At 43.7% G+C, this 24,963-nt stretch overlaps 1 protein-coding gene across 1 annotated transcript in view; it reads left to right on the plus strand.

Moving 5' to 3' along the window:
• SNX29 (sorting nexin 29) overlaps window positions 1–24,963 on the plus strand; it is a 503,522-nt gene that overhangs the window by 62,463 nt on the left and 416,096 nt on the right. Inside the window, exons 4-9 of the mRNA XM_044303674.1 lie at window positions 983–1,107; window positions 3,566–3,746; window positions 6,889–6,959; window positions 8,926–9,174; window positions 11,117–11,501; window positions 18,143–18,261. Of these exons, the coding sequence (XP_044159609.1) occupies window positions 983–1,107; window positions 3,566–3,746; window positions 6,889–6,959; window positions 8,926–9,174; window positions 11,117–11,501; window positions 18,143–18,261 (1,130 nt within the window). The remainder of the gene's footprint in view (window positions 1–982; window positions 1,108–3,565; window positions 3,747–6,888; window positions 6,960–8,925; window positions 9,175–11,116; window positions 11,502–18,142; window positions 18,262–24,963) is intronic.

Here is a 24,963-nt window from a genome sequence, read left to right on the forward strand (position 1 = left end):
CAGTTTCCTTTTGTACACAAGCAACGTAGTGATTCTTGTCCGTTAATGGCGTAGTCCCTTTACAAACCGTATCCCCTATCCACAGTGTCTGATCTGCAAGGTTTGACCGGTAGGGCCTCTACCTATCATGAGAATGGGGGCTTGAATGGAGCGGCAGTCACGGATATATCATGTGGTCCCATGGAGTTGATGGAGTGGTAGCATTCATAACTGTCTGTCACTCTATTCAAACAGAGGGGAACACTGGGCCCGGCCCCCCTTATTGTGATTGGGGGGCCGCAGCCAATCAGCCTCTTGTCACATATCCTGTTATAACAGACAAGTGTTTGTAGTGGGGCAACCCCTTTAATAAGAATTGACATGCTAGAAGTGGCTTCTTCTCACCAGCAGGTGGACGTTTTAAGAGGGAATCGGAAGAACACCAGGGGGCGCTATAATAAGTATATAACAGCAATATCTAGATACAGCAACATTTCTATGATGATTCCAGTTGAAATGTGGCTCCGTTTTGTGATCTAATACAGTAATTTTATATTTATTTTGGGGACAGTGCCCGTTAAGGGCTTCCACTCGTACTCTTCCAACAGCTATACAAAAAGTGAATATAAATTACAGAGTCAATGCAGATTACTCTTCGAAGTGGAGGAAGCGGCTGCAGGGATCCTTAACTTTATTCTGCTGCCCATTATTTTCTCTGTATTGAACGGAGCACCGCCATCCCAAGAAAAACGGCGCAATTACCGTAAATAGTAAATTCTGTTCATCTTCAAAAGCTTGCGGAAAGTAGAGGGTCAGCGTAATCGTCTGATAATAATATGAGTCGCGTTCAATTCATGCAGAAATAAGAAAATGATGCGATGTAATGATACCGACTTGTAGGGCGTTGCGCTCTGACACACTGCGACGCTTCTTCCCCTCCACCTTTTCATCGTGTTTAAGGTTCCTTCTGTAATTATGCATTTGCGGTTGTTTTTTTTTGCAGGGTTATTTGTCTGTGCGCTCAGTTTGAAGCTGTTCTTCAGCATGGCTTGAAGAGAAGCAGAGGATTAGCATTAACAGCAGCAGCCATCAAACAGGCAGCAGGATTCTCCAGTAAAACAGAGACAGGTAACCCGCTATTATCGCCACTCCGCCTAATTATGTTGTGACAGTTCCTCCGTGTGCACTTTGCATGGCTTGTTGCAGCAGCATTTTATTTAGTCATTTGGCTAATGTACCAAGCCAGAGCGCATTATGCTTTACCGTTTAGCAGTCTTCACGATTCCTACCACATCTTCTAATGCTCATTATCGCAAAGCTCTATTAACGATTTGATTGCAAGCGTTCGCCATGTACGTATAATGTACACTCGTTTTTCGGTCTTCTGGCTCTCCAGAAAAAGAACATAGCAGAAGGATTTTACATAGTAGTTATTTTTCATATGTCCATGTCCTTCCCCACTGAACTTCCACATTGTATGATGTCATAGCAAACGAGGACTACAAGTAGCAGCACACGGCCATGCGCAGAGACACCACCAAACACTGGAAACATGAACAAATGTAAATTGCGTTACTCCTATACCTACTATATGAAGCCCTTTTGTGCAAATTTTTTATCAAAATTTGTCTACCAGCAACAAGGTGGCTTCCATAGATGGGATCTACACTATCAGACCCCCCTCTCTTGAGTTGTTGGCCTACAAAAGTCAGGGCAAAGTAGAATCTAGCTACAATATATTATACTCTCTAATTAGAAGCCCCGGGAAAGTGGGCAGGGAGTGCATGGTCCAAAAAAGGGGGCAGCCGCTCCCCCAGGTGTACAATACAAAAAACATAGTTAGACCGGCACCTTCAAACAATGGGAAAAAATGGATCAGGTGCACGCTACCTCGACTTCAATGTAAAAGCAAACAAGGACTACAAGTAGCAGCACATGGCCATGCGCAAAGACACATGCAAACAGTAGAAATATGAATAAATGTCATTTTCATCACTGCTTTATGAAAATGAGAAGCTCTTTGTGTAGGTCCCATCTGTGAAGGCTACCTTGTCACTGGAAGACCCCCACCGATCAGCTAATCGTACAGAGGTATGACAACGATATACACAAGTTCCAACTGATGGGGACCGTGTATGCATTCAGTAGATGGAGAGATAAATAGATAGCCTTTAGACCAGAGATGCCCAACCTGCGGCCCTCCAGCTGTTGCAAAGCTACAACTACCAGTATGCTTCGACAGTCTACAGCTATCAGCCTACAGCAGGGCATGATGGGAGTTGTAGATTTCAGACCCTCACTGATCAGCTAGTCATTGACTGTCCAGAGCATAATCTTTGGCTTAATAAACAGTAGACAACCCCTTTTAGATAAGGAGGTAATCAATGCAATCGCCTCACTACTAGGGGTACTGGGGCACTGTACTCGGCTATCTCCGGAACTCTCTTAGAAATGAATAGAGCGGCCACACGCATGTGCGACTGGCCCCTCTATTCATTTCAGGGGGGCTGCAGCGGGTACGGGGCCCTTATTCTCGTGACCAGTGGGGGTCCCAGCGGTAGGACATCCACCGATAGCTATCCCCTATCAACTGCCATTTGCTGAAGTGAGAGAACCCCTTTAATAAAGGGTGTAAGTTTAGTTGAAGGTATGGTGTGTTTGAATGTAGGAGGCTGAGTGATGAGTCGGGTCACATGACCCTCTTCGGCGGCTATCTTATGGACAGGACCTCCAAGCATTCAGCACAAAACATTTGTCCAACAAGGGGACACGGCGAATGAAATAAAGCAAACGGTGCACAACATCAGCAAGGGCTGTATTATAAAGTGTCATAGGAGTAATCATCTTACATAAACATTGGTTAACAGTAGCCAGGAAGCAGACAACCCATTTAATTTTCAATGGCATAGAACTGGTGAAAAAAAGCCAAAAAAGGGCAAAAATTCTAAAAATGAATGTCTATGAATATCGAGTTTTAAAGAGTTTCCCAGGAACCAGGAAGGCTTACTCACCTGCTCAATCTCTCACTGTTCAAATTCCGCCGCTTTGGTGCTTTCAATCATCTTGTGCTGACTTCCAGAGAGGATGTTACTATCTAGTGTACCTGCTTGCTGCAGCCAGTCACTGGCCTCAGTGGTCACATGAGGGAGTCTGACACATCATCGCTGTAGTGGCTGAAACCAAAATAATCTTGAGGACCATCGGGGCGGTGCAGGAATGGTGGGGGATTCAGCATTGATTTAGATTTTTTTTTTGAGGTGTTTAAAAAGATCCCTTTCTGATGGAAATGACCTTTTATATGGCTAATCTCCCTGACAATCCAGGAAATAAAGGGACTTTTTCAATATTTTACCATGTGGATGTACCCTTCTGGGAAAAAGTAGACACCCTACCCAAAAGGTATGCTTTATTCTGGGCAAATGCTTCCCCCATGCTCCAGGAAAATGAAGCTGCTGCCTGTCCAGTGAACAAAATGGGGACTTACACTTTGAAAATTTATTTTTCTTAGTTGTGTCCTCTTGTCCTGAAGAGGAACTGTAATGTTTACTACAAATTCTTATTTATGTATTTTTTTTTTTTTTTGCAGAACCCGTATTTTGGGTGTACGTGAAAGAAATTCTTAACAAGCACGAACTTCAGAGATTCTACGCTTTGAAGAACATAACCACTGATGTAGGGAGGGGCCGCGCCTGGCTGCGATGTGCTTTGAATGAACATTCCCTGGAGCGCTACGTACATATGCTGCTTGCAGATCCTAACAGGCTTAGGTAACACTCAGACCAGCAAACTTGAAAAACATGGTTTCCTGTTGTAGACAATCTTGATCAAATAAATCATGTCTAGCAATAGAATTTAGGTCAATGTGCTTCGATAAAAGGAATAGAGGCAAGTTATTACAGATGATAATGTTGTATCCACACACATCAGGAAATTAGTATTTTTAGCAGTACCAAATGCACAATTAGCAAAAGTATGGTTGAGAGAGGTTTGTTTTACCTAGGGCTGGCCATACACTTTTGCTAGCGGTCTGCCAAAACTTGTTTGGCCAACAGCTATATTTCCACCCTTTCCAACCCCATCATAAGCATTCATCTGTTTTCAATGCAGAGAGAGTGGAAGGCCACTACCACACCTCTGGCGGCAGCTTATCTCGACTGATAACAAAAGGATTTGTCATGTTGAAATCAAACAGTCCAATCTTTATCCCGAAATCTGCTATAGAGAGATTTGAGAGGCTCCCATGCACATTAAGTGGTTGGATGATCCCACCAAAAACCAAAGGTTTGGCCAACATTACTCTGTGTATGGCTAGCTTAAATGGTGTATAACAACCCCCATTGGATTCTGAATTCTGTTGGTTTAATCAGGGCTGGTTAACACTGCATGCCTAGGGACCTTGTTTTTTGTAATGCAGTGTGTATTTAGGTCCAGATTATGGATCCATAGGCACTCAGTTTGCTATCGTGTGGTAGTACCCCTGTGATACACCATGTTCTGCCCTAGCAGCATTGCTACCTTTGCCATATGGCATATGATGGGCATTATTTGTGCCTCCATATATAATCATTACCCCTGTAATTTACAGATTTGTAAAGATTGGCCTGGTACAACACATTGAGCATAACTCTTATAGAACTAATATTATCCATTTTCTTACTTGTTTTGCCATGAATTCAAAGATATGAGAATAAAATAGGCTTAACAAGGCTAACTGAATAAAATCATTTGTTAAGTGTAATAAAATATATTTAAGATAAATACAAACAAATCATATACACTCACCTAAAGAATTATTAGGAACACCTGTTCTATTTCTCATTAATGCGATTATCTAGTCAACCAATCACATGGCAGTTGCTTCAATGCATGTAGGGTTGTGGTCCTGGTCAAGACAATCTCCTGAACTCCAAACTGAATGTCAGAATGGGAAAGAAAGGTGGGCTACAACAGCAGAAGACCCCACCGGGTACCACTCATCTCCACTACAAATAGGAAAAAGAGGCTACAATTTGCACGAGCTCACCAAAATTGGACTGTTGAAGACTGGAAAAATGTTGCCTGGTCTGATGAGTCTCGATTTCTGTTGAGACATTCAAATGGTAGAGTCCGAATTTGGCGTAAACAGAATAAGAACATGTATCCATCATGCCTTGTTACCACTGTGCAGGCTGGTGGTGGTGGTGTAATGGTGTGGGGGATGTTCGGGGCACACTTTAGGCCCCTTAGTGCCAATTGGCCATCGTTTAAATGCCACGGGCTACCTGAGCATTGTTTCTGACCATGTCCATCCCTTCGTGACCACCATGTACCCATCCTCTGATGGCTACTTCCAGCAGGATAATGCACCATGTCACAAAGCTCGAATCATTTCAAATTGGTTTTTTGAACATGACAATGAGTTCACTGTACTAAAATGGCCCCCACAGTCACCAGATCTCAACCCAATAGAGCTTCTTTGGGATGTGGTGGAACGGGAGCTTCGTGCCCTGGATGTGCATCCCTCAAATCTCCATCAACTGCAAGATGCTATCCTATCAATATGGGCCAACATTTTAAAGAATGCTATCAGCACCTTGTTGAATCAATGCCATGTAGAATTAAGGCAGTTCTGAAGGCAAAAGGGGGTCCAACACCGTATTAGTATGGTGTTCCTAATAATTCTTTAGGTGAGTGTATAGTGTAGTAGTAAATGACAATCAATCAACCTGGCTTTCCACATCAATGGGATGGGCTCCCGTCGACACGCTATCAACATGGTACATGGTTGACACCCCATGCTCATACAGAGAGAGTGTCAGATGACAACATCCTGATCGATGCTATGAGTGGAACTGAGAGCTTTGTCTCGTGCATAGAACTTTTTTTACTTAATGGACCCTCCTAAGCTTTTCTGAGCAATCCAACACTCAGGAATGTAGCCTTTTACAATAGGGATCTTGTATATGTTATACTAACTCATTACATTAAAAAGAATACCATTGCAGTAAAAGGTAAATAATTAATAGTAAACTAACAAGTAAAAATTAAAGTGAAAGAACCAATAGCAATTATAATTAAAATGCCCTTATAAGGGTACTTTCACACTAGCATTATTCTTTTCCGGCATTGAGGTTCTGTCCTAGGGGCTCAATACCGGAAAAAAACTGATCAGTTTTATCCTAATACATTCTGAATGGAGAGCAATCCGTTCAGGATGCATCAGGATGTCTTCAGTTCAGTCTTTTTGACTTTTCAGGACTGAGATAATACCGCAGCATGCTGCGGTTTTATCTCCGTCCAAAATTCCGGAACACATGCCGGATGCAGCATTTTTCCCCATTGACATGCATTAATGCCGGATCCGGCCCCGATTGTTCCGGCAAAACGGATCCGGAATTGCAGTCTGCGCATGCTCAGACCGCAAAAAATGGGAAAAAAATAAATGCCGGATCCGTTTTTTCCTGATGAGACGGATCTGACATTTCAATGCATTTTTCATACGGATCAGGATCCGGTGACGGAACTGCCTGCCGGAATCCTCTGCCGCAAGTGTGAAAGTACCCTTACACATTGGTTCTTAGATCTGTTTCTGGGGAACCTGGGTGCCCTCCTATATCCTAATACAGTTCTCATACTATTTTTTATTTAGCTTTCACTGTGTTACTGCATGTATGCAGATTTGAGGAGTCTGAGAAAAGCTAGGTAACGATCCTGGTGAAAGCTGTAATAGAACTGGTTGTCACCCATTTTTTCATAATACTTTGAGCCATATTTGAGAGAAGAAAACAAGACAGGAACATATACAGACAAGTGCTCTTCAAGACTTACTTAATGAGAGGCAATATATTATGTGTCATTGCTGTTGAAATTGTGTTCAGTCTTTCATAATGCTATAAGCTTTTTTCCCCCCTTTATTTTATTGATTTTTAGTTTCTTCTATGAAGACTGGTCATTTCTGTTAGATGAGGAACGTTCCAGCATGCTTCCTACTATGGCAGCTGGTAAGCTTAACTCAAACATAACTGAGCATGTTTGACTCCAGAAGAGGATGGATGAAAGAGTAGTTCCATTCATTTTTTTCTTTTGATTTCTTATAGGATGTAGAGCATCCATGATCCTTTGGCATTGCTGATTGATCTCTGTAACTGGAAATTTCCTTCACTTCTTCACGCTCCCTTGAACCTTGTGTCAGTGATTTCCAGTGACAGAAATCTGTGTGTAAGGACAGGTTTGAGCACTATTCTGGTGGGAATCTGTAGGGGGAATGATCAGAAGGAGAATTCCACATAAATGTGGCTTGAAGTGGGAACAAATTTTTAGTTGGTTTAAGATACTCTGATAAAAAAATTGGACAAATTAGCATTGTTCCATAAATATTTAGTTTTTCCCCCATTAATGAATAGTACAGGTGACTATAAGAAACTTTGTAATATATCTTATTAGAGAAATGTTTTATTTTCCTGTTATCAGGCTCCTTTTCTGCCCCCCTCCTCTTCACTAACTCTCAATTCACTGTTCAAATCAGACACAGACAGAGAGACTACTGCTGATTTGTAAGTGATTTAGTGTCTTAACCACCTGCTGAATTTACATTAAAACTGCTGCTGCCTCTGAGGGTGTGCTGCAGAGAGTTAGGCTCCATTCACATGTCCGTGATGTGTTGCGGACCCGCAAATTGTGGGTCCGCAACACACCAGCCCGTCACCCCCATAGAAATGCCTATTCTTGTCTGCAAGCTGAGGACAAGAATAGGACATGTTCTATCTTTTGCGGAGCTTCGGACCCGAAGATCGGGGCCGCGCTCCGCAATTGCGGATGCAGACAGCACACTGTGTGCTGTCCGCATCCATTCCGTCCCCATAGAGAATGAATGGGTCCGCACCTGTTCCGCAAAATTGCGGAATGGATGCGGACCCATTTGCGGACGTGTGAATAGAGCCTTAGAGAGCAGGATTCCCTGTTTCTCCTTTAGTAGTGTATGGGCAGACATGTTTCTAGCTAGTCTCCGTCCACGAGCTTAGGAATAAAAAATATAGAATTACAGACTGTGGATGGAAAAGCTGCAAAAAATGCGAGATATTAGTCATATGATGGCTATTATTCCACATGCACACCCACCCGACAGTTTATCCAAAAAAAAAAAAAAAAAAAATCACTTGAATCGACAGTTACACTTAGGATAACTGTCATATTTTCAGTCAAAATTCAATTTTCATATATGTTGTTGCTGCTGTGGTGATAATCCATAATCACTAATTATTAAACAAGTGGTATGTGAACACAATAAGATTCCGTCCATAGCAACCGCTCCTCACAAGACTTCTTTCTGACTATCTTCTCAAGATGGCCGCCGATATCCTTGCCCTGAGGCTAAGACCTCCCTCCCTAACTACCCAGAATTCATTTGGCTCATCTTGGGAATGCACAGCCTCCCCCCAACCAATCGGCTTTCTCTAGACTTAAACACGCCCTCTTCGTCCTAAGTAGTTGATCGCGAATATTCTAATCACAAATTCTTATCGCGAATATTCTAATCACAAATTCTTATCGCGAATATTGCCACTATCCCGGTCCGACGGGAGTGCGCACGCAGCGTTCGGGACTGCCCACTACTACGTCCTTTGTCTTCTGTATATAGAAGATAGGAGACGGAGGACACCTTTGCAGATCCACCAATCAACCGTTCGGGAGTAGATCTGACGCCAGTGTAGTCGATGTAGCTGGTTACTGCAGCTCTGCTCCCATTGAAGTGAATCCACTACACAATAGATGCAGCTGCAGTTACTGTAGAATAGCTGATCAGCGGAGGTGCAGTGGTCAGACCCGCTAAAAGATTGTCAGCTAATACATCAACATCGACTTGATCCACTCTCATGTTAATGGTCATCTTCTGGTTAACATCTAGATAGATTTGATTTTGATGACTTTCCCTTTCTTATGATAAGATTGTATTTTTAACATTCTCAGGTTTGAACTCCATCCTGTTTGCAATAAATATTGATAACAAGGATCTAAATGGACAAGCAAAGACAGTTCCTACAGTGTCGCACCTTCTGAAGGAGTCCACTCAGAATGTCACTTCTTTACTTAAGGAGTCCACACAAGGCGTCAGCAGTCTCCTTCGAGAGATCACATCATCTTCTGCCGTATCTATTTTAATAAAACCAGAGCAGGACTCTGACCCTTTGCCAGTGCTTTCCAGAAGTCTTGCATCAGGTGAGTTTCATGACTTAAACGGAGATCATTAAAGGGGTTCTCCAGACTTTTTAGGAAATCAGTCCTTTCTTCTGCCCTGTGGAAGAAAGACAGCTTAGTTAGTACTTACCCCTCCCTCGCACTGTCATCTCCAGTGCTGTCACAAAGGCTGCGGGCTCTTCCACTTAGGTGCTGACCAGATGTGTTCCCTTCTCTTCCTGTTCAGTTGCATAAAGAAGAAACATCCACACACTCCAGACATATAAAACACCACCCATGACATAACTCCAGGCCCCCTCCCAGGCACTACATCATGCATTAGAGGGGTTTTCCAACTTTTTTGCTGATGACTTATAATCAGGATGGGTCCAAGTAAGCTAAATTATGTCTGGTCTGGTCCTTAAAAGCTATGGACACCCTTGGTGCCATTTTTATTGTTGCATTTTACTCATTTTGGGCTAAAAATATTTTTTTTAATTGTTCTTTATTAAAAATAATCAGCTGTTTCTGAAATACAGGGGTTAAAAAGAAGTCTGTTTGCAGGCTGTCACTTTGTATTTTCTTTGAATCCCCTCATCTGACTGCTCATGTTTAGCTCTTATCTTTGATTTCCTGACCTCATAAACACTTATTATAGCTTAAAGGGGTTCTGCACCTTCATTTAACTGATGATCTATCCTCTGGATAGATCATCAGCTTCTGATCGGCGGGGGTCCGACACCTGGGACCCCCGCCGATCAGCTGTTTGAGAAGCCAGCGGTGCTCCAGCAGCGCCGCTGCCTTCTCACTATTTACCGTCGGCCGCCCGCCCACTGACGTCACAACTTGTATCAACTATAGTGGGCGCGGCTAAGCTCTGTTCACTTGAATGGAGCTTAGCCGCGCCCACTCTAGTTGATACAAGTCGTGACGTCAGTGGGCGGGCGGCCGACGGTAAATAGTGAGAAGGCAGCGGCGCTGCTGGAGCACCGCTGGCTTCTCAAACAGCTGATCGGCGGGGGTCCCAGGTGTCGGACCCCCGCCGATCAGAAGCTGATGATCTATCCAGAGGATAGATCATCAGTTAAATGAAGGTTCAGAACCCCTTTAACCGATAAGAATATGGCTTAAAGGGCATGTGTCAGCAGATTTGTACCTGTACAATTAGCTGACTTGTTGCATGTGTACTTGGCAGCTGAAAGAGTCTCTGTTGGTCCCTGTTCATATGTGTCCACATTGCTGAGAAAATGATGTTTTATTGTATGCAAATGAGCCTCTAGGAGCAATGGGTTCAGCTCTCTCTTCAATGGCAATATCTCCATTGCTCCTAGAGGCTCCTTTGCATATAGTAAAACATAATATTTCTCAGTAATGCGGGCACATATGAACATGGGACCAACAGAGACTCCTTCAGCTGCCAACTGCACATGTAACAGGTCAGCCAGTGTCATAGGGACAAATCTGCTGACAGATGAGCTTTAAAACTGTGTTTATGAGGTCAGGAAATACGAGATAAGAACTAGATGTGAGCTGTGGGATCAGGGGATTCAAAGAAAACACTAAATGACAGCCTACAAACAGACTAATTTTTAACACTTGTATCTCAGATAAGGCTGAACTTTTTATTTTTTTTTCAATAAAGACCAATAGAAAAAAAAAATTGTAGCCCAAAATGAGTAAAAGTCAATTATAAAACAAAATGCCCTTGAAGGTGTCCATAGCCTTTAAGGCCATTTCAGGCCTGTTTATTAAAGGGTTAAAGGAAGTTCAGTAACAAAGATAACTTGCTTTGTTTATTTCTTAAGCAGTGATTTTCTTTTTGTAGCACATAATTATAAAATAAGGAGACTATTTGACTCCAGAGTAGAGGTATTCATCCTGGGCACAGATTTCTCCTGAATATGACTTCTATTGTTTCCAACAAAGCCGCTTATCGTCCTCGTTCGCTGTACTTTCCTAAAGCATTCTGTTTTGTTTCCTGTAGATGGCAAAGCGAAAAAGGATCGTAAAAAGAAGAAGAAAGTGTCGACTATCATCTCGTTTGATGATGACGGCGATATGGAAGATCCGCATCCGCCTGCGGGTTCAAAGACCTTGATGAGCGGCATGGAGGGTTCAGAGGAGCATTCTGACAGGTCCTCAGCTGCTCTCTCTAACTTTGAAGTGCAGTTTGAGATGAACTTGAATGACAAAGAAAATACAGACTGCTCCTGGAGTAACGATTCTCCGTGTGTTAATGGGGATTTCGGCTATAGAAAGCTGGACGTGAAGAGCATAGATGATGAAGACTTGGATGACTATGACACGTATGAGGCACAACCTGTCAGCAAGTCAGAAGTTAGAACTGATGAGAGTGTTTCTGCTGAACAGTAAGTTTTCCCTAATCACAGCACCACTTTGTATGGGTCTGTCATCTCACACGATACTTCTTATGAGACTTGTTTGGGTTGTTATTGTTATTGCTGCTGAAATCTGACAGAATACAGCATGTCTGATCTGTCAGAGGAACATGAAACCGTGCTAACAGAGAAGACACAAAAGACGTCTCAGTCTTTCCTTGCACCGTATGGTTTAGACAGTGGGAGCGTTTGCCAGCAGTCTGCTTTTCATGGCAAAGGAAACAAACTTCTACAGATTCGACTTTTACATTGAAGACACAATGTGCAGAAGAAGCTTCCTGACTCATTGTGTTTCTTACCTTTATACCCAGATTCGGTGGAATGCATTATAGATTCAATGGGGAAAGGGGGCATATATCAACTCCTCTGCTTCAGAAAGTCACAAATTGGGTGCACACCCGCTTGCCACCTTTCCAAAAGGAGAAACAGGGCAAGCGTAGCTGACACTGCACATTTAAGGGTTCATTCACACGTCCGTAATTTGGGTCCGCATTCGTTCCGCAATTTGCGGACCCATTCACTTTCAATGGGGCTGGAACGGATGCAAATCCACATTTCCTGGATCCGCATCCGCATTTTCGGAATTCGCATCAGTTTTTTCGGGATCCGCAATTTAGTTCCTGAAAAAAATAGAACATGTCCTATTCTTGTCCGCAATTGCGGACCAGAAAAGGCATTTTCTATTTATAGTATCTGTGATGTGCAGTCCGCAAATTGCGGATCGCACATTGCAGGTGTCCGTGTTTTGCGGATCCGCAAAACACTTACGGACGTGTGAATGGACCCTTAGTATAATTTTCTCCAGGAAATTGGTATGGATTATACCTGAAGTCTACGCCAGCTCCCTTGCTGTCACAGATTTCACTTTTGGTGCACGGGCCTGCAAAGATGCTTCACAATTATTAGGAGGTGTGCACCACTTAAAAGAGTTTTCCAAGACATTTATACTGCTGACCCATTCTCTGGGTCATCATCCTTATCTGATCGGTGGGGGTGCGACACCCGGGACCCCCACTGATCAGAGATTTGAGAAGGGATCGGCACTCACTGTAGTGCTGCTGCCTTCCCCCAGCTCAGCAAGCACCGCGCCGTACACTGTATAGCGGCTGTGCCTGGTATCGCAGCTCAGCCCCATTCACTTCAATGGGGTTGAGCTGCTCCTGGGTCATGTGACCAATAAATAGGATATCCAATGCCAGGGCAAAGCTGTGAGAAGGCTGCGGTGCTACTGCTAACACCAGTGCCTTCTCAAACAGCTGATTGGCAGGTGCCCCAGGTGTTAGACCCCACCGATCAGATACTGATGACCTATCTAGATTTATTTATCTGTCTGATAATACATCACGGCAGTTCTCTGGGACCTGTACCTATTACACATTTATGGCATATCCTGTAAATATACCATAATTGCTCATGCACACAAATGTGTGGTCGCAATTTGTGGATGCGGACCCATTCACTTCAATGAGTCTATGTTCTATTTTTTTGCAGTGCCCAGGCATGGACTGAACTCCCACAGAAGTGCTCCCTAGTGCTTCTGTGGACTTCTGCTCCATGCCTCCGCACCGCTCTGTATCTTGCGGACCCATTCAAGTGTTTACGGGCGGCAATATGGGCACTAGTTGCACACGTACGTTCATGAGCCCTAAATTTGCGTGTTAGAAACACCATAAATATCTTGGTCCAAGATCACTTATTACCTTTTAAACCCATCAGTCAGGGTTCAACGAACGTTACGTGGGAGTCTAACACTTGGGACCCCCACTGTGCAGAAAACAAGAACCCCCCAATGCAATGAACAGGAAAAGAATATACTGTCCCTCTCCATAGAGGTAAATGTGAGATGGAGAATTGAGGTGTGAGGAATAGGCAAATACACTCATTTTGCTATTTTTGACTGCCCCTTTCTCTGCAACTGTGGGGGTCTAAAAGGTTGCACCCCCACCTAACTTACTTTTGAAACCTGTCTGAATGACTGGTTATACAAGTAAAAGAGGGGTTATTCTGTGCAACCACTTTAGTTTCCCCACTCTATTAAGGGGGTTGTCTGCACAACGGTGGTAACCTGTGGCTGCGTAACAAAAAAAAACTCTGCCTTTACCTTGCTCCCACATGTTTTTGGTCCCCACTGGACTGGATGTAGTATGGTCCTATGACCGATACGGCCAATCAATTGACTTCACTGATGTGACATTCTAGCACATATGAGCACTGAGGTCAGTGACTGGCCACAGCGGTCACAGGACCAAACCACTTTCGGTCTGCTGAGGAAATAAGGCAGCGGCCAGAGGTTACCCTTTAATAGTCCTTTCGTGTTCATAAAGGGAGCAATTTTAATAATTAACATAAATTGACAGACACAATTTCCTAGTGTATCAGCAAATATTCCAGTTTGGCTCTCAATAGTATTTTGCTGTATGACTGTGGCACAAAGTCATTGTTGGTTGGCAGCAGATAGTCCTTTGTAAGCTAACAATGAAACTGTATGGGGATGAATGATCGTAGTACAGATTGTTCATTCCCATACAGCCCCAATGACTGCTTCATGTAAATGCAGTCAACCAGTGTGAAATGATCAGGAATGAAAGTTCACATGAGGGTTCCCTCCTGACCATTGCCTGGCGATATTGACCCTTGTGAATTTTCTATAGTTTACATTTCATACTTTTTTGGGACTTTACGTGATCAGAGTTCCGTGAACAACAATAGAAAGAAGTCGGTATGTAAAATAAACTGCTTCCATATAACTTTAGTTTTATAGCCCTTTGGCAGCATTTGCAAAGTGGTGTAAGAAATGTCGTAATGTAATGAGCACAGTGTGATGTTATCAGCCTCCGGGTCTGTGAAGCTGTTGTGGTGCTGAATGGATAGTTGGATCTCCGTGTGATGCGAATGTATGAGGTAAATAGTGGCATTCTGATCCAATTTTCAATTATACACTCAATAAAACATCTGCATGATAGCAGATACTGTGAATACTCACATAATCCAATCAGCAGTAGTCTCCGCATGCGATTTTTAGTCTACCCGTGAAAAGTAAGTAGACGCCTTCAAATGAGTTGTCTGGGAACACATAAATCATACTTTATCTGCAAGATCGCCAACTAGACTCTGAGCTCGTACTTTTTATGTACTGTCTGTGTATATGCCCTCCATAATCACTAATGTTGGGCTATGTCCATACTTTACTGATGAAGGGAGATTTGCTTATCGGAACTTGGAGATTTATGTCCATCTCCGTATTCCGTCCCTTCTATTCTTTTCCTAGACTGGTGTCTTTGTTTCCAATGTAACCCGCTTGTTCTGTGTATCATATACACACCCTCCAGTCCTTCATACACCCCAAGAGTAACATACAACCCTCGCAGATACTTATATATAAAAATAGATTACTGATAACAGAGATGACAACGCAATGGACATTATACATAAAGATGCAGACACTACAAATAACATAGAGGACACCCCCACACACAGCTGGCTCCGGTCCTGCCCTCCCTGGCTGCTAAGAAATGTGGCTAAAAATGTGTACTGTATGTATAGCAAGTATGTATAGCAAGTATATCCAGATCCTGGATCTACACTTCTAACCAATTTACATCCAGCTCCTAACCATTAGTAGATGTACATATAGAGACTCATGCATAAATATATAATCTACACGTACAGCAAATATCTATATTAGGGTTGTTTCGGGTATCGAATTTTCAATACCCCTTCAATACTTTTGTCCGGTATTAACCTCGATACCGGGATTTGACATTTTTCGATACTAGGATGCGCTACTGCACAGCCTAGTATCAAAGAGCATGGAGCGTGCTGCTATCAGCGCGCGCCATGTTCCCTCAGCAGCACAGGGGAGAAGGAGTCTCTCCCTCCCCCCTGTGCCGCTACTGCCGGGGCGGAGGCGGGAAGGGTGCACTGCGCCACCAATGAAAGTTAACGTTTAATACAAATACAGGAGGCTGGGTGCAGAATCGCATAGCCATCGCCCAGCCTCTATGAAAGGAAGCTGCGATCAGCGGCAGTTAACCCCGGGGGTTAACTGCCGCTGATCACAGCTTGCTGTCATAGAGGCTGGGTGACGACTATGTGATTCTGCTGCCCGCACCCAGCCTCCTGTATTAAACGTTAATTATCATTGGTGGTGCAATGCGCCCTCCCTCCCCCCTAGTATTAAATCATTGGTGGCGCAGTGCCTTCCTCCCCCCCCCCCCAACCCCCCAGTATTAAAATCATTGGTGGCAGTAGCCACAGGGTCCTCTCCCCTCCTCTTCATTGGTGGTGCAGTGGCAATTCCAATCGGAGCCCCAGCAGTGTAATCCTGGGGCTCCGATCTGTTACCATGGCAACCAGGACGCTACTGAAGCCCTGGCTGCTGTTACCATGGCAACCAGGACGCTACTGAAGCCCTTGCTGCCATGGTAAGCTCCCTGCTGCTGTGTGTAGTATGCACATGGCAGCAGGGACAGTGTGAAGTCCTATTCACCCAGATAGAGCTCTATTAGGGTGAATAGGACAAGGGATTAAAAGATCCCAGGTTCTAGTCCCCTGAGGGGGGAAATAGTTATTAAATAAAAAGTAAAAAAAAAAAAAAAAGTTAAAAACCCCACCAAAATATTAGTTTAAGTATAAATTACCCCCTTTCCCAATTTTGCATATAAAATATATAAACAATAAATAAATAAAAATATTACATATTGCGACGTCTGAAAAGTCCAAACTATTAAAATATTTTAAAAATCTGCTATTTTTAAAAATAGGATAGGACTGTTCGATTATGGGCCGGACGTTCCATAAAATGCGCAACGTATGCGGCTTTTTTGGTGTTATATTTTTTTCGCATGGTATCGAGTATCGCAATAATTTTTCTTGGTATCGAAACCGAATCAAAATTTTGGTATCGAAACAGCCCTAATCTATATGTACACATATAAAGTCTACTGGGATATTATTCTTATATACATACACATATAACCAGATATATACTTAAAGTAGAAAAGCAGCCAGCAGCACTCCGAATAGACTAAAGAAAAATGTGGTTTATTGGACCCAAAGTCAAGCGACGTTTCAACAGCTTGTTGCTGTCTTTATCAAGCATGATAAAGACAGCAACAAGCTGTTGAAACGTCGCTTGACTTTGGGTCCAATAAACCACATTTTTCTTTAGTCTATTCGGAGTGCTGCTGGCTGCTTTTCTACTTCCAGTTCATTGGACCTAGGTGCTGGTCCACATTGGCCGGACGTGCACCCCTCAATTATACAGTGTGCTGCTTTCTCATTTTCTCAAGGCCATATATATACTTAGCTCGCTCCTGAAGTGTTGTTGGTCCAAGGGCTGGCAGGAAGAGAGCAAGCCTCCCAAGTTTCACATAGCCTATATGTTCCTGTGCCCACGCCCCCCACCATGGACTCCACCCTGTGACTACCTAAATCTCTTCCCAATCTGTTGACCACGAGAATATTGTCCAACTGCTTTTACAATGTGCCCTTCCTGCCTTTGATATGCTAACAAGGGACACAATGACCAAATGGCTACTGGCCATACTGATATCACTAAATGGGTGAATACCACTGGATATCAATATACACTATATCCAATTATTAGGCATATTTGTGTGGTCATCAGGCTGAGGTTCTGGCTAAGAGACATTTACTATTGTAAAAAGTCTAAATTATATATCTGAATTTTAGTAATTGCATTATTGAATAAAATTTATCTGCATTGCGCCACCTGCTGTTTGTCTTTTTTCTTATTACTCCATCTACTCCAATAACATAGCTAAGGTGGTCACACATGCTCAGTTCCATCAGTTACAAGGAGAGAGCTGCAACAGAAAGGACACACCTCTGAGAAAGTACAAACCCAATGAGAGCGGACACTCCCCCTGAGAGCGGACACTCCCCCTGAGAGCGGACACTCCCCCTGAGAGCGGACACTCCCCCTGAGCTGCCAGCTTGAAGAGAATCTAGCGGAGCAATGAATGAGGGAATCTCTGGATCCATGTGAGGGACAGGGCTGGTTCAAATGTTTTTTTATTGTCATGTACTACATGATGTCTGATTTTAAATTTTTTACATCAATCATGGGATAACCCCATTAACCCACATTCATAGATGGTATACAAGGTTGTACAAGTGGCAATACACCATGATGTGTAGGTAGATTGTCTACTGTGACTTGTACATAATCTTGCACCATTCACACTGTATACGTGGAGCCCAGGGGCGTAGCTATAGGGGGTGCAGTGGTAGCAGTCGCTACCGAGCCCAGGAGTCTGAGGGGCCCAAAGACCCTTGTGCTGCATTAGAAGACACCGGTATTATAGAAAGTGCATGCAGGTCAAGTTACACCTCTGTCTGGAGGGAAGGAGTTAGGTCAAAATGGAAGGGAGGGGGGATGCTGTTTCAATTTTTGTCTCAGGCAATATGAAGGCTATGTGCTTCTCTGCCCTTGGTCACAAAGCACTGAGGGAACGGGGGCCCAAGCTGAACTGTTCCACCAGGGCCCATGAGCCTTTAGCTACGCCCCTGGTGGAGCCTCCATATACTGTGGCGGGTGATTGGGTTGTTGGAGAAAAATTCTAATTTGCCATTGCTGTTGATTTCAGGACACCCGTAGGAAGCTCAGAAAACCCCCAAGTTTGCTGCTGGACACCATTACAAGTCTTAGATGACAACTCTGAGGTCTTATTCCCTGTTAATGCTGCAAGTTCCTATACCACCTCAGGTAATTGATTTACAACGTATTCCGTGAATCCTGTAATGTTTTTAGTGCAATGGACTTTGTTCTTGTTTGGTAAATCTCAGCATTTTTTCTTAAAGGTGTCTTTAAAGGGGTTTTGTGGGAATTAAATGTCTGCAGTGATCGAATGAGCATAGCGACCTCTTTACAGTATACCAAGAACAGCGCCAATCATTGAATGCTGTCTGTGCTTGGTATCTGCAAAGAAGGGCACGTGACCAGCGGAGGAGACAGCAGCACCTGCTTGGCATTGTGGCCCCTTCCAACTGCTGATCGGCTGGGGTGCCAGGTATTGGACCTCCAGTGATCTGGTATCTGTATCCTAATCATCAATATTTGAAGGGGTTGTGCCATAAACTACTTTTCACTCTAAAGTGTATTTTCATCCATTGCTGTAGCTCCCATTCCTCCTTGGATTGTGTTTTTTTATTTTTTATTTTTTTATTTTTTTGATTCACCTCATTTGCAGTTTTCTCTTATCCCCCATGCTTAAATCCTACTTTCTGGTTTGTCCGCTGTCCCATCCATCATGCCTTAGGGCAGTGAGATGTGTCCTGACATCAGCAAGACATGTGACACTAACCATGTGACTTGTTTATACTAATGACACTTGTGTGTCCTACATTACAAGGCTCCAATGCAGGACGTAACCAACACCAACTGAATAGGAAGATGGATTTGACACGGGGTGCAATGGTAGTCTAATAACTTTAGAACAGGGGCCCTATTACACGGGCAGATAGAGCAGACGATTGTCGGGAAGGAAGTTTTCCCTCCAGTCAACCGCCTGCTCGCTAGAGGAGGAGACCGCTGCTATTACATGTCGCGATCTCCTCCTCAGTATAGGGACAAGCGATCACTAAAGTATAGCTTGTGCCTATTATTGTCTCATTGTTTGCCGGGAGCAGAGTGCCTATTACACTGCGTGATCTGCCTCCAGCAAACCAGGATTTTTTAATATGTTAAAAGATCCCGATTAACCGATGAACAAGCGGTAATTGGCAGCGATATTACACTGCCAGATTATCGCTAACGAGCATTCATACGAACACTTGTAAGCGATCATCTTAACAATAATCTGCCCATGTAATAGGGCATTAAAGGCGTTGTCTCACTTCAGCAGGTGGCATTTATCTTGTAGAGAAAGTTCATACAAGGCACTTACTAATGTATTGTGATTGTCCATATTGCCTGCTTTGCTGGCTGGATTCATTTTTCCATCACATGTTTGCACACTATAGGAAAAAGCACCAGCCTATGTGAGCTCCCATGGTCCCGACCACCAGAGAGGCCGGCGCTTTTTCCTATAGTGCGCAAACACGACCACCACTGTTGGATTGCAGGGTGGTCATAACCATGAACACGGGCAGTGTATAATGTGATAGAAAAATGAATCCAGCCAGCAAGGGAGGCAACATGGATAATAACAATACATAAATAAGTGGCTTGTATTTGGGGAAAATGATATAACAGCGATATCTGTTGGGCGGGATGCATTTATATTGTGGCACATCTTCTTTAAGTCCCAGAAAACACCATTAAAGTGTTTTTTCCTATAAGAATATTTATCACTTATCCTATGGAATATGAAATCTATGCGGGTCTGACTGCTGGGACCCCTGCTGTTTACAGGAGCTGAAGTCTCTTAGTCCCTGTATGAATGGAATGGGGGTTGTTATGCATATGTCACGATCAGTGTGGGGGTAACAGTAACTGGGCCTGGAAACTAGGGAAGGAACAGGTCACCTCCTAAACAACCATAATCCGGGCCCTAACTACCTATCAATATGACAAGATCTTGAAGGTAAGAATATTCTTAAGCAGGATACCTAGGCCCTTATATTCCTATAAGGCCCTGGAATGAGGTTAGGACCAGAGACAACCCATTCTTCCCCAGATGAACGAATTGAAGTCTCTGTCTCAGGCCCAGATACAAACAACAGGGAATATAACAAACACAATAGAATAAGAAAAGAAAACTGGCAACTCCAGAAACACCACAGAGTGCAACCGACCAGCTACCTAGAAGGCAGGAAGAAAATGTATAAACCGTACCTCCAAGAGTGAGAAGCGGCTACTTATGGGAAAGGTAAATTACCAACAAGCAACACCTGAAGCAAGGGGTGTGGCATTCACCCAAACACAGACACAATAAGATCCACAGGGAACTTGTCAATTTAACCCACGAGTTGCCAGTCTCTCCGATCTCCTGGTACCTGCCACGGGAACGTCTGTGACAGCATAACCATAGCTCTATTCACTTCTGTGGGACTTCCAGAATACAGTGCTCAGCTGTCTGGTCCCATTGGAGTCGTGGTCACCCCATTTCTCTCAGTTGCTGGGGGTTTGACTGCTGGGATATCAGATAAATGTTCTGTATAAGAAACCATCTTTCAGCACAGTGATTATCGCTTCAGTCCGACAGATATGATATATTGTTAATCACTACATGTAAATGCACAAAAGAACATTCTGTCCAGTTACAATTAATGGAAAAACTATTTGCACATCTCGCCTGTCACTGCAGTTGTAGCGTGACCGCAAAATGGATTATTATGGGGATTTCTAATATTGTTTCCATCACAGCTAAGTATCTTTTTTTGTATAGATGCTGAGAAAGAAGAAACCAGTAAGGCTGTCATATTGGGGGTCTCATTTCAACCAGACCCGGACTGCCAGTGACTGTAATGCAGTCTTTTAGGGTTCTGAGATGAATAGTATTGCAGACTCTGCTATTCTTGATGACAGAAACAAGGCATAGAGATTAAACAGCTGTCCTGACTCTCCCATGACCATGCATGGTTAGATCAGCCAGTCTCAATTGCAGTATGGATGAGGAAAACACACAACCAGACGCCTCTGGCAACTGCTTACATACTGGAAAATGAAGGATCGCGCAAGTTGGGATCCAACATAATTGATTCTTCTCCATGCACATTAGATCTGCAGATCTCCAACTGCTGTAAAACTGCAAAAACAGCTTTGAACTCCCAGTGAGTAGCAGTTTGCAGACCACTACATTAGGCCGTGTGCTGATCCCAGTGAAACGATGAATAGGCCCAGTACAGTTACAACTGTACACCCATTTACTCCCCTTAAAGTAATGTGGTACTCTTAAGGGGGTTTTCTGAGATCAGCAAAATAGACCATGTATGATGTCACATGGGTTCTGTACAGACCTTTAGGTACTCTGTTGGCAATCATATGGCACCAGTGTAAGGCTACTTTCACACTTGCGCTTTCCATCATAGGATCTCAATAGCGGGGTGAAAACGCTTCCGTTTTGTCCCCATTTATTGTCAATGAGGACAAAACTGAACGGAACGAGACTGAATGCACCAGAATGCATTCCTTTCTGTTTAGTTGCGTCCCCATCGCGGACAGAATAACGCTGCAAGCAGTGTTTTTCTGTCCGCGATGTGGTGCGTAGCAAGACGGATTCATCCTGACACACAATGTAAGTCAATGGGGACAGATCAGTTTTCTCTGACACAATAGAAAACTGATCCGTTCCCCATTGACTTTCAATGGAGTTCATGACGGACGTCTTGGCAATGTTAAAGATAATACAACCGGATCCGTTCATAAAGGATGCATGCGGTTGTATTATCAGTAACGGAAGCGTTTTTGCTGAACCATGACAGATCCAGCAGAAACGCTAGTGTAAAATTAGCTTAAGTCAGTGCTTCTAGGGTAGAACACCTCTGTACCACGGCATGTGATGAAGCATCACATAAGAAACCATCTCAATATGAATCCACATAAAATCTGAGGCACATTGAGGTGCAAAATGGGCCCGTAGGAGCCTATGGCAGGGATGGGCAACACAGCAGCCCATAATTCTGAATGATATGTGACTATCCCATACTTTCTGAGCAGCAATAGATGGTCACCTGATACTGTGATAAATCCTGCTTTATTTCTGTGCAGTACGTCGACCAAGTGGCTTATTTTTAGTATAAGTTATTATTTACATGTAGGTTTTTATATCAGATTGATGGCGTAACCTTTACTGTATAATTAATTGTTGCTTAAAAGGGCAATCACACATTCTAATAATGACATACTACATCCATACTGCTTCCCCGCACATAATCACCATATGCTAAATATAAAAGCCTCTAGAAAGACTGAGCTTGGGTCTTGATGTTGTTAAGAATATTTTACGAGTATAATATGCCACCACTTGCATCCAGGTGGAACGGCTGTAATTTGTCTACTACATGTATATCAAGGAATTTAATTAGTCCTAAAATATGTCGAGATATTGGATTACGATAGCTAGGACACATGTACCTTAAAGGCACTTAAACATCCATGGGACGCATGCTCTTAAACATGTTCTCTTGGAGTTTGACATTTAATGGCCTATCTTCAGGATAGGTCATCTGTATTTGATCGGTGGGGTTCTGAGTTCCAGCAACCTCGCCTAGGTCTCTTCCTAGGCCATGTGACATCACGTTCATCAGTCACACGGCCTATGCGAATCTCAGTCTCATTTAAGTGAATGGGGCTGAGCTGCAATGCCAAGCACAGCCACTATACAATGGACAGCGATGCGCTTGGTAAACTGAGGAGGCCAGAGCTCCGGTGAGCACTACGGCTTCCTCAGACAGCTGATCAGCGAGGATGCCAGGAGTCATACCCTCACTGATTTAATATTTATGGCCTATTCTCAGGATAGGTCTTTAATATCTGAAGTCCCAGAGAACTCCTTGTATTCCATAAAAAGTCTTTAACCTCTTGGCAAGATACAAATAAGCTGTAAGGATGTTAAGTTTCCAACAACTAATAAAAGTACAGTATATTAAGAAACCTCATGTAACCCATTTATTTAATATTCAAAAGAAGCATCTGTCCGTTTTGTTGAGGGATAGGGACAGGAGGTGACACAAAGGGGACAAAGTGCTGAAAAAAAAAAAATCAATTTAAAGTCATTTTGAGTTTTAGAAAGCAGGAAGAGGAGGATGAAGATATAGCTGATGGACATGCTGAGATTCTGGATAGCAGAGACTTGACAGCTGGGCCATTGTCATCAGCATAGACAATCACCTGTCCAAGGATGGAGAAGAGTAAGGGTCCCAGGGCAAAATACTTGAGGACACCAACAGAGAGAGGGTGGGATGAGAAAGTGGTGTGTGAATGGGGGACTCTGAATGTTTGGTTGATGACGTGTGAAAATATCAAGATGAAGGCCAGGTCTCTAATACCTAGGGATGTGAGAGCCTGTTAAAGGATAGAGTAATAAATTGTATCAAAGACAGAAGACAGGTCTAGAAGGAGGAGCACAGAGGACTGGTCTAGAAGGAGGAGCACAGAGGACTGGTCTAGAAGGAGGAGCACAGAGGACTGGTCTAGAAGGAGGAGCACGGAGGACTGGTCTAGAAGGAGGAGCACGGAGGACTGGTCTAGAAGGAGGAGCACGGAGGACTGGTCTAGAAGGAGGAGCACGGAGGACTGGTCTAGAAGGAGGAGCACGGAGGACTGGTCTAGAAGGAGGAGCACGGAGGACTGGTCTAGAAGGAGGAGCACGGAGGACTGGTCTAGAAGGAGGAGCACGGAGGACTGGTCTAGAAGGAGGAGCACGGAGGACTGGTCTAGAAGGAGGAGCACGGAGGACTGGTCTAGAAGGAGGAGCACGGAGGACTGGTCTAGAAGGAGGAGCACGGAGGACTGGTCTAGAAGGAGGAGCACGGAGGACTGGTCTAGAAGGGGGAGCACGGAGGACTGGTCTAGAAGGGGGAGCACGGAGGACTGGTCTAGAAGGAGGAGCACGGAGGACTGGTCTAGAAGGAGGAGCACAGAGGACTGGTCTAGAAGGAGGAGCAGAGAGTAGTAGTAGTTTAGCTTTGGCAGCTAGCAGATCATTAGTGACTTTGGTTCGGGTGGTTTCAATGCAGTAATGTATTTGGAAGTCAAATTGTAGTTGGTTAAAAATGTTATTGGAAAGAGAGGAAGGTGGACAGTTCAAGATGGACATTTTTCTTTCAGGAGTCTTGATACAAACAAGGGTCATAGCTGGACAAAGGTTACTGGTCAAGGGAATCTATACTGCCTTGACCAACTTAACCCGCACCTACTGTGTCCTTCTCCCATACCATGTAGATTGTAAGCCCTCACGGGCAGGGCCCTCTCTCCTTCTGAACCAGTTTGTAACTCATTTTGTTTATGATTAGTGCAATTGTCTTTATTATGTATGTGCACCCCTTATCATATGAATGGCGCTTTAATAATAAATAATAATAATAAAAGGGAAGGCTTCTTGAGGATGGGTGTAATGATGGTATGTTTAATAGATGAAGGGAATATACCAGTGGTTAATAATAGGTTTAAAAAGATGGGTTAGGGCTGGGATAAGCATAGTGGTAAGGTTAGGGAGGAGGTGGGATGGGAATGGGTCAAGGGCACAGGGGGTGATGTGTAATCTGGAGAGTAAGGTGGTCTGGGCTAATTTGCATATTTTCCAATAGAACCTTGTGTAAAACATTATCCCTACCGACCTGCTTCTTATCTGAAGTAAGCAGAGATCTTGGCACTAGGGCTGAATTGAAACACAAGCTATGTTAGAAAGGGATTTTCTGTTTTATACTGGGTGTCTGACACCTGGGACCCCCGTCAATCAGCTGTTTGAGGATGCCGTGGCACTTCAGTGAGCACTGTAGCCTTCTCACAACTTAGCCTAGGCCT

Source organism: Bufo gargarizans, chromosome 8 (assembly GCF_014858855.1).
Source record: "Bufo gargarizans isolate SCDJY-AF-19 chromosome 8, ASM1485885v1, whole genome shotgun sequence".
NCBI classification, from domain to species: domain Eukaryota; kingdom Metazoa; phylum Chordata; class Amphibia; order Anura; family Bufonidae; genus Bufo; species Bufo gargarizans.